Source organism: Hippocampus bargibanti, linkage group LG03, assembly GCF_051943395.1.
Source record: "Hippocampus bargibanti isolate YZ-2025 linkage group LG03, ASM5194339v1, whole genome shotgun sequence".
NCBI classification, from domain to species: Eukaryota; Metazoa; Chordata; class Actinopteri; order Syngnathiformes; family Syngnathidae; genus Hippocampus; species Hippocampus bargibanti.
This window is the reverse complement of record NC_142736.1, coordinates 13,224,370-13,235,423: the sequence shown is the minus strand read 5'-3', so window position 1 is coordinate 13,235,423 and position 11,054 is coordinate 13,224,370. Positions and strand designations below refer to the sequence as shown.

The 11,054-nt window shown below is 41.2% G+C and overlaps 1 protein-coding gene across 2 annotated transcripts in view; it reads right to left on the bottom strand.

Annotated features, from left to right (window-relative positions):
* Nucleotides 1–1,235: 1,235 nt before the first annotated feature.
* LOC148900393 (E3 SUMO-protein ligase PIAS1-like) overlaps nucleotides 1,236–11,054 on the bottom strand; it is a 63,577-nt gene continuing 53,758 nt past the window's right edge. For both annotated transcript variants that reach the window (XM_088992045.1, XM_088992046.1), the window contains exons 10-13: nucleotides 10,550–10,790; nucleotides 9,439–9,578; nucleotides 9,016–9,056; nucleotides 1,236–7,071 (exon numbers count right to left, since the gene is read on the bottom strand). In XM_088992045.1, coding sequence (XP_088848171.1) covers nucleotides 6,772–7,071; nucleotides 9,016–9,056; nucleotides 9,439–9,578; nucleotides 10,550–10,790 — 722 coding nt within the window. In that variant the 3' untranslated portion in view covers nucleotides 1,236–6,771. The remainder of the gene's footprint in view (nucleotides 7,072–9,015; nucleotides 9,057–9,438; nucleotides 9,579–10,549; nucleotides 10,791–11,054) is intronic.

The window sequence follows — 11,054 nt, the reverse complement described above, 5'->3', positions numbered from 1 at the left end:
CCATTACAGCCGGATGTCACAATTGATTAGCCACGGTCCTGTCTTCAATAATGAGCAACAGTGTCCATTGTCTTGAAAAATAGATATAAATTACTTTCTTCGCGCAGCTCTAAATGGACACAAAAAAGCATACAAATGAACATCAAACACACCTGACCCTCATGATGGTCACTATTCGGAATATATATATATTGCAGAATATACACACTGTTAAATTTTCCCTTTTGATCTCATGACATACCTCAAACTTTTTTTTTCCATTTCATCCATTGGGTTAAGAAAAGGCTGGGATGTCCACGCTCACATTGACCTCATACAGAAAGATGACAGATAAAGCGCAGCGTGCGCGTGTGCAGACATGTCTCACACAAGTCAGTCAATGTGAAGGAGAGAGAGACACATTACAGTAGTTTCATATCTGTAACAGTGAACCACGAGGGCGCCTTCCCTTGTGGACAGATTGGGGTATTTGAAAATGACTTTTTGTCCATCCATCTAATGCAGCGCACTTGAGCAGAAACATAATCAACACAGACCCCCAACGACCCTCCTCACCCCCCTCACCTCCCTTGATTGCCACATATTGATGACTGATACACAGCCCAGGTACAAGTTGCAATACTTTGAATTCATTCCAGTATTTCGGAGGGAGCGTCTTACGAAACATTTCATTACAATCACGCTCAAAGATTGCCAAAGGTCAAATCATGATAGAACGCTCCCCAAAAAAATGGCATTTAGTGTTCTTTTTGCACATGTCGTAATTGTGAATTGATCCAGTTACGTGATAATGACTTAAGGACAGAAGGGCATTTTACATCCATTAAGTCTTGATAGATTTTGCATGAGCAGGCTTGCATTCTTACTGCATTAAAGCTCTCAAGAACGGGACGTTTTGTCAAAAACTTAATTTTGTCGCTTTGTCGAGAAAAGATTTTCTCCAAGCAAGTCAAACACAAAAAGTAACGAAAGTGATACGGAATACAGTGACTCATACACATTCTCTCAAAGAAATCACGTGGTAAATAAAAACATACAAACAAATAAATAAAATACTTCATAACACAGGAAAGACACATGAGCTTACTTCAAAAACAAAATGACGAGTATGTTTTATAGACTGCGCTGTTTCTTGTTAGAAGAGGCAATCGATTTGATGAATGCTTTTTACATAGTTTCTCAAACTAGCTTCACCAACAGAAAAGGGAGTCTTTCATTGATGTTCATTCATGACAAAAAAAAAAAAAAAAAAAAACCGAGTTGTTTCTGGACACTACATACTTTACAACCGGAGAAGTACATCATTCGAGTCCATCCCCGTTCATTTATACAAGTTAGTGGTGTCCAAACATTTTCTTCCAAAGGCCGGATACAGAAAAGAATAGATGCAAGAGCCATGTGACCTAGTATACCCAGTCAAACAAAAAACTCAAATACAGGTATACATTCTTTATAGAATGTAATTAGGGGGGCTACATCAATGTTTTCTGCTAACAGTGGTCAGGCAAATAGCTGAGGATGTTGAGTTTGTGTTTTTGGCGTGGCCTTTGGCCCTATAATCCCACCCCTTCACCGAGCAGCTGTGGTGTCCCATCTCCACATTCAGAAACAAAAGAAGCCCACTCTTTACAAATTGGACAAGGTTTGAGCACATTGAAGCAATATGTGATAAATCGGACCTTGACACAAAGCAGACAGTGGAGGATTTTTTCTTCTTCTGAATCGGAAATATCTTTATTCTCCACAAAGCTATGAAAAATTCGGTGTCAGAAGTTAATTTTAGTCCATGCAATGTGCCGCTCCCAAAAAAAAAAAAACGCCTCGGGCCATAGTTTGGACACCACTGACATTAGTAGAAAAAGATTCTGATAGCCCGACAGAGAGTCAAAGTGGGTCAGTCATCTGTCTCCAGAACTGTTACAAGAGATGTGGATGAACGGAATGGGTGAGTTTGACTGCGGCAGAGGCGAATATGAGCAAAGGACTGCAACGTGTCCAACACCCGGTCTAACACACTAATGAGCGTGCATGCTTCCCAGTTGTCTCTGTGCGGTGGACCCTCAGAACACCCTCAGCCTGAAAATATGGTCTTTAAGTCTCATATTTCTACAAATGGCTTGCCACCAGTTCTTGGTGGACGCCGCCTTGCATCCAAAGACAGCCAGGAGGGCCTGTGGCTCCCCTGGGTTTCCTAATGCTGATCAACTGTATTGAAAACAGATCGATTGAAGTACAGTAAAGTCTTGTTATATCGATATTCTCGGGAGTCAGAAAAAATATCGATATAACCGGACTATCGATATATCCCATCCTGCAGCATGTAAATTTTCTCCTTGCGTTCATAGAAATAGTATCGTAATAAGCAGTACTATCGATATAACCGATATCGATATAACGAGACTTTACTGTAATAACTTTCAAGTTTTAAATTAGGGATGGGGATTAAAACCAATTTGTGGATTTCCTGATGTTTGATGACATTGATAATACAATACAATACAATACAATACATATTGATTTATATAGCACTTTAACAACAGCTGAAGCTGTAACAAAGTGCTTAACATGGACAAGTATCACATACAGGAAATAAAGCAGTCACAAAGATAGTAGAAAGCACCAAGAAGTAATACTAAGATCAAGTCTGAATCGTTCTGAGTCAAATCCCAAAGAGTACAGATGAGTTTTGAGACGGCTTTTAAAGATGGTCAGCGAGAGGGCTTACAGAATGTTCAGTGGCAGCTCATTCCACAGAGTGGGACCAGCAATGGAAAAGGCTTGATCCCCTCAGAGCCTCTGTTTGGTTTTTGGCACATCTAATAATGTCTGGTCAGCAGACCTGAGGCACCGGGAAGGTGTGTAGCAGTGGATGAGCTCGGAGAGATAAGGAGGAGCGAGGTCACTTAAAGATTTGAAAACAAATGATAAGATCTTGAAAATAACTATAAAATGTATAGGGAGCCAGTGAAGGAATTAATTGCTGATAACGTTTTTTTTTTTTTTTTTTTTTTTTTTTTTTTGGGGGGGGGGGGGGGTTAGATTAATGCAGTGTGGTACTTGGCTGCATACAGCTGAGAATCCGTTGATTCAGTTCCCACGAGTGTGTCATGAAGACGAAAAGCCTAGCACAGGGATGGACAACTGGTGGCCTTGAAACTTTATTAATATGTACACATAGCAGGTTAACAGACCACCCTAAATTCTCTGTGCGCCCTTTGATCGTCTGGAAACCAATTCAGGAAAGACCCAACAATCTGCATATGCTGATCACACATTGTTCACTGTACTGCAGTCGTAGTGCCAATTGTCTGTTTCTAGGACACAATGATGTCAAAGAAACTACTGTACTACAAGTTGAAGGATGTTGATTACCTCTTGACAGATGTTGAGGACAGGCATATGGAAATGGGGCCAACAGGGAAAAAGGCAATATGTTCAGGGTAGACTGTGACAGGTAAATCCAAGAGCTTTGTTTGTTCCATGTGAAGCTGACACTGTGAATTTTGTCATAGCTGATGTTGCCACGTCCTCTCAGGATGCCACTGGCTACTTTGGATATTTGCAGAAGCAATTTCATTTGTTCTTAGTTAGAACCCAGTGATGCGGCATTTTGACAAAACATGTCAAACTGACACTGAAATCCCGGGAGGGATTGTTCAGTGGAAATGTCTGTGCTGTTGGACGGTCTGTAGTATTATGGTTACATGACTTGAGGAGCCGACGATGAGAAGGAATGGGCGTCAGCAGAGAGCGCAGATGCGTATGTCGACTGGCCAAGTCGCTGCTTGGAATTGAAGCACATTACGTTGGACAGGAGATGTGAGCCAATCTCTTTTTTTCATCATTGGACGCTAAAGCTTCTAGTTTCCTTTTCAACCTAGCTTATAGCAGACGTGTGCACATTTGATGATGTCTGATGATCCCCTGGTAAAAAGGACACTTTGATTCTCTCCTCTTTCATTATAAACTGCTCTAAACAACAAAGTACAGTATATGCAGAAAAAAGTGGCTAAGATTGAATGTCTGTCTTTTGTGTTGTGTTTTATTAACAGCCCGGAATCAAAACAAGAAGTGAAAAATGCCCACCTGGAGACCAAGAAAGCTGTCAGTATTCCAATGGTAAAAGAACCCTCAATTTGAATTTTATTTGCAAGACACATAAGAAGCTACTTCGCTTACTTAGAATCAAAATCCACCAATTTGATTTTGACAAGGCGGTGTCAATTGCAAAGGACCTGTTTGACTCCCTCAATATAGAACCAGATCTTAACGAGAAGAGATGCTGGAATTCAAAAAGGCTGTTTGTACATAGCTATTGATGACCACCTTAAAAAGCTTGGGGTCACATATGGCAACTGTGTTGTTGATTCTGGTTGAATGTCACTGCAGGAGAAGTTTGAGGCTATGAATCAAGTCAAAGAAAACTATAAAGTGCTGCTCGATTTCAGCAAAGTGAACAGGTTGTCTTCAAAAACCACTGCTGTGAAGTACAGAAGATGCTTAACGATAAGAGAACAGCTGAGAATACAGACACTCCCCATCTTACGAACGAGATACGTTCCGAGCTGTCGTTCGTAAGGTGAATTTGTTTGTAAGTTGCTTCTGTGGTATATTTTGTATGGAATGTATATTTAAGTCCAGTTGAACGGGGAAGTATAAAACACAGACGCTCGAACAGTCGTAAAATAAATTGACACCTACTGTAGGACAACGGCATATATCCTTGGGTCTTCAGTAATCCATTACTGAAGCTGCTGGCACGTAATTAATGAATTACGTGCCAGCAGCCATCACTTCTTGTAATGCATCGTATCCTCCTGCAGCGTCAACTGGAAAAAGGGAATACCTCCCTGCCCACATACTCTACACAGCCAATTGTAAGCGAGCTCGACGGATCAGGGCCTGAACTCGTTGGCAATACTTCAGCATAGCCGTGCGCTGATTGGTCAGCCTTGGTGTCTGTCGCGTAAACACCCAGCCCACGAAACCTCCAATGTGTCTGTGTGTGTGCATGTTCGTGAAGCACAGTATGCAGCCAAGCGCAAGGCGCGCAATACAAAATCTAAGTTACAGCATCTCTGTCTAAACATTTTTCGGTGTACCCGCAAAATGTTCTTATGTATCGTTGTTCGTAAGTGGGGGAGCGTCTGTAATGGAACTGAGACGATGCAGGAAATCATTAACCTTCCTCAGCTACAAACACAGATGGCTTATCAGACTTGGAACTATGGCCATTTCTTGATGAAAATCAGCTTCAAGAGGTCCTCGTCCTCATTTGTTGACAACTCTTAGGACTGCACCAATAATTTCTGTCACAGTTCCTTCAGTTGAGCAACGCTTCTCAAAACTGAAGTTCATTAAAACATCCCTGCGCTCATCAAATTGCCAGGAGAGTTTAAATGGTCTCGCTGTCATCAGCTTCAATGAGGAAATTGCTCAGAAAACATCACCTAATTTTGCAGCCTCTGTTGGGACTCCAACTGGTCCTCACAAAATAATGGCAATTCTTTCAGACCGAAAATTGTACGCGTAGTGACTCTTGAGTACTCACACAAACCAAGTACCAAAACCACCAATACTTATGATGCATCAAATAGTCAATTCAAACAATGACGGATAGTTCTGAACATAGAAATGAATTCCTTTCTGAAACAGATGATTCGCCGATGTGTAGCACCAATGACTGAAAAAGAAGACCTATTCCATGTCATGTATTTTTTTCAGTGGGTGGATCAACATCTTTCACAGTAAGGTAATATCAATCCGATGTCAATGCCGATACTTTGTTCCCCCTCTGCTCCCAACTCCTCCGAAATGGTTCAATTGAGAGACACTTGCTTTCAAAACCAGAAGACATATTAAGACATTGTTTTCCTGAATTAGGAGACACCGTCATCCCGAACATGCAGTGACAGATTCGAGCAAACATGCAGCAGCTGAGACTCAAGTCCGCCATGGAGCAACGGCTCGAGACGGGGCGGCGGTTTGACTGTGATGTTCTTTTTTTACGGATGGTCAAGCGAGAACGTCTCAACGAACGTGCTTTAAGTGTCCATAGAAACAAACAAAATGAGTCACCCTTTAAGTGCTCGAACTGCAGTCTGATCATCATCCAGGTCCCTTGTTATTTTTGGCATAGGCAAAAAAAGAAAATCCTTCCATCTTATGATTTACATACTGTATATAAATAGCATCAAACTTTATAAACACTGTAAATGCTGTGTTGTCATGAAGTCTTCAATGGGAGTGAAAATGATAATCCACATACGGCTATTCCGCCTCCACAATTCACATCCCACAAACAGGGTGAGCTGAACATGTAAAGGAATTCATATTGCGTAAAAAAGCAGTATTTGTAAGCTTCAGGGAGAACTGACTTAAGGGGAATAGTTGCAGTGAGAACTTCAAACCAGGATATGGATGGCAGGGGACACACTCGATGTCTGGACTACAAACTATTATGTGGTCAAAAACAGCAGTTGAAGCAGCTCGTTAGCTTGGACGTGTCCATATTGACCATACAAAAGTAAAAGAAGAAAATAGATTTTGTTCTCTGTACATGGTTCACCTACTTGTTTTCATTAAAAAAACTGTCCTCCTTTGTTTTGTTTTTTGTTTTTTGCTCTTTGTGCCAGGTTGGGAGCATGAAAAACAGAACGTGAGCAACTGAAATAGTCCATGAAGAAGTTGACTGATTCTTGTCAAGTTTGTGAGTCACTTCTCTCCCCTGCAGTTCAGTTTCACGTCGGATCCGGCCTGACTCTTTGAAAGTCAGTCCAGTGATATCACGTCAGGAATTCCACCGTAAATTGCTGCCACCGCCGCTTCCGCGGCCCCTCGGCCGGCCAGTACCCCACCGTGAGAGTGCGAGGATAAGGAGTGAGCGTCCCGGAGGCCGCCGGACGACACTAAGCTGCTGCTGCTACTGCTGCTGCCAGAGCCGCCGGCCCCGTTAGTCGGCGACGTCAATAAAGAAGCAGAGGAACTGGAGGAGCTGTAGGGGAGGAAGCGGTTGAGCAGAAGCTCGTGGTCCTCTGAGGCGGAGGCGGCTGCCATCACCATGTTGTAATGCTGACAGAGAAGATGTGATAGTCTGTCAGTTTGCACATTCATCACCAGATAGCCAACAATACGTTACTCATGGTGCATTGGACAACTTCAGTAATTAGTTGCTTCAATTACAAAATGAAACATACCATTTACAGACTGATTATACACTGTGCTAAATGAGCCCTTTTAATTTGATTGTTTCTCAAGATTTTTGAATCCTTCATGAAAACATATTGTGCCGTTTTGCTTTGACGTGAGCGCACACTTGAGTTATCAATGCCGTAAGGTTACATAATGGCGTCCACCTCTTCAACGCCACTCCCCATCAAAGTTAAATGTCAAAATAAATATCAAACAAAAAGAATGACACGTTGTTGACGATGACTGACAATTCTATATCAATATCTATTGCGATAGCGACATGATCAATAGGAACACAACAAGTATTCAATAAATACCACATTTTCCGGGGTATACGGCGCACCCAAAATCCTTGATTTTCTTCCAAAGATGACCCTACGCCTTATACACAAGTGTACCTCGGATAATGTATTTATTGAATACATGTTGTGTTGCTATTGATCATGTCGCTATTCAAAAAAATGAAGGCTTTTGAGTGCGCCGGAAAATACGGTATTCTAAATCCAGTGTTAGCCATGTGAGATCCTCGGCATCGCATTCATATCAGGTACGTTAAGCATGAATGGACTAGAGCTGGGGTGTCAAACTCAGTTTTGCCACATTGTAGTTGCCATTTCCACTAGGCGGCTATTATGAATTTGAGGAAAACATTAGAATGTTTCATCTCCTCCACATCTTGCATACAGAGCGCACAACAAATTAATGAATAACCAGTTTTCAAATTTGAAGTCAAGAATAATGACTGTTACTGTGGTTTACATGACATTTCAAAATGTTGGTTCGTACTTTAGCAACTATCATGGAATGTGCCATGTTTAATTTGCTTTCACAAGCCAAATAAAATGATGTGTCTGGCCAGATTTGGACACCGGTGGGCTATGGCAATAATGAACCCACCCCAAAAATAGTAGTCTTATGAAACCTGGTGATTCTTAATGCTTACATTGCAAGGGTTCACTACACTACACCATTGTATGAGCATCGAATGAAGTTGAATGTAACTATTGGATTTAGGGTAGCATGTTCAGCAAAAAAAGCATTTGCGGTGAGTGTCCTGCAGGACGAGCAACTCAAACGGATACGACTTAACTATCCGATCATGTCGCAGAGGGTATGCTGTTGTGTTGCGGACTTCCTGCGACTAGTTTGGCTGTACTTTCAATTTGTCAAGAGTTGTATGAATGCACATTTTTTTAAAACTATATTACATCAAACTGTAGGTGCGGGACCTGTGATTAAAAGACCAGGCCTTACGGAAAGTTTTTCTACCTATGAAATTTTTGAATTTTGAATGTTTGTTTGTTTGTTTTTTTTGTTCTTTTGACTTCAAGACGGCGCCGCATGAGTGGCTGCCTTTCCAGCAGCTTCTGTATTTTGTTTTTCTACTTTCATTCCTTTCATAACTTTGCTGCAGTGAATGTAAATTTCTCCACTGCTAGACTAACAAAGGCAAATCCAATCATTCAGGAGTTTTCATCCAAGCTATGATTGTCAGCTGCCTATCAAAGATTATTGCATAGATCCTGGTGAAATTGACAAACGATGCATAATCACCACTTGGAAAGCTGGCGACAATATAAAAATAGCCCTCTATCGTCATCACTGGGCTTTGTCCACAGCCTTCTATTCCCTCTGTTTGCAATTGTGCCAGTTGCCAAGGCAATCTGTCAATCAAAATGATGTTTGATTGACAGACAGTGCTCAGTGTAAAGAGTAAATGAAAGGATTGAGTCATCAAGTTAGAACATCGGGTGGGCTTTCACAAACTGATTCCTCAAGAAAACCTCCGAAACCGCTACCAGTGTGATTTACTTTGACACATACCTGATGATTGTCACCTTGCAGGAACGAGAAGAAGTTCAAATCTGTCAAATGAGAAAAAGGGCACTTAGTAAGGCAGGTGACAAGACACATCGACAAAATATTGATGACCCAGATTGATTATCATGTCATCGAAGGTGGGAGGAGTGCTTTTTTTTCCAGGCAGTGTGGGTCAACATTTGTCAACATTTGTTACAGCAGTCCATTCCAGTGAGAAATTGGTTACGTTGAGCGTTTTCTATACATTGCCTACAATATAGAAAGGCGTTTGCCACTTCTTCATTATGTGCGAGTTCTCAATTGAAAAAAAATATTAAAAATCGTGATACATGCACGATACATGTAACATTGAGAATGCAGACATCTGGTCTTTTTTTCTTGTTTTATTTTTTTAAACCGATGCATTCATGCGATAGTTGTCATTACCTGGAAGGTCGTTGGCAGTGTGATAGTATGGTCTATAGTCCTGGATCAGTGGTGGGACAGGAGGCATGTAACTACTGTCCACAGTTGGCATGCTGGGAGTGCGACTCACTGGGGAGGCCTGGTGGTGCAGGTTCAATACCCTGAAGACGTGGGGACAAGTGCATCGTCACACATTTCTACTCATACTTGATGTTTTCATTTGTTGTTGCATTTCCAACATCTAAAAACACCAACTAGTGAAAAAAGGCAATTGATCATGAAGATTAACACGTTTTTGGACGTGATCTCATTATATATTAACTTTGACACCGTTCTTTAACTCATTCAATGCCACTCACAAAATTATACGGAAATTGAAAATATGACATAAATCACAATTCCCGAATTTGTTCGGTTTTGTTTGATCATGCTTGAGTGCCGATAAAGCGCTGGCCATGGCTTCTGGCAATGTTTTTTTTCTTTTCCACAAGGTGGCAGCATTGTTAGCGCTTTGTTCCGGCTTCAGCTGTTGTTCAAGCGCTATATAAACCAATATGTATGTATTGCATTGTATTTTGGACAGCCGCCCTCATTTCAAGCTCATATAACTCCAGACCCATATCATTTAGGAATTAGCTCTTTTTTTCTGAGGAAAGAGTCCAAGGTTTTATTAGCAGTACTGAATGTTTATGTAGTCCTAAAACTCAATATTCTGCGGATCGTGGAATTCAAGTGACAATGACAAAAATCCTGGCCCTGGAGTGGACACATTTTTGCACATGCCTGGCAGTGAATGAGTAAAGAACAGTTTGGTGATGGCTACAAATGTTGCACTTGGATGAGGATCCAGATGATGCATGCGGTCAACATTAAAAAATAAAAGAATAATGAAATCTCTATTCCTATTACCAAAGTAAGTTTGTTTCATCCAAATTCAATCCTGATTGTGCAGTACTGTCAACAATAAATAACAAAATGAAAGTTTTTCCAAGTCTATTTTTTTCAGGAAAAGTCTGTAGTACACATTTTACCTGTTACAAGTGATTTGAAGTAGAAATGTTACACACTTAACCTTTGGTGTGGCTGTTCAAGCAAAATGGTTAAAAAAAATCTTCACCGCTGCTTGACTGACCCTTTGTTGAGGATAGGCGGCGACGTTGGGGAAATGGAGGGACAGGATCGTTTGGCGGGAGGAGGTAACGGGGGCAGAGGCGGCGGCGGCAGCGGCGGCGGTGGAGTGTCCTGCTCTTCATCCTCTGAAGAGCTGTCTAATGTCAAGTCAATCACCGCCATTTTCTTACTGTTGCCACTGTTGCTTTGGTTGCCTGTCAAGGGGCTCTGCTGATCTGAGCTCGTGGTCGTCGCACAAAGACCTGGAGAGTGTTGAGTTGTCAAAATTCTTTATTAAATCAGGAAATTAATCAAAAACTAGTTTCATAATGAATTACTTGTTTACTATTTATTTTTTAATCTTTAAAATTGTCAAAATCCTCTGAAAACAACCCCCTAAAAGTAAGCATTCTCAGATTTATGCAGTTCGTCATGAAAGGAGACCAATTATCTTTTGCACTTCATTCAACTTAAAGACATTTGCAAATATCTCTTTTTACTTTGGAGAACATCCATCAACAATTGCT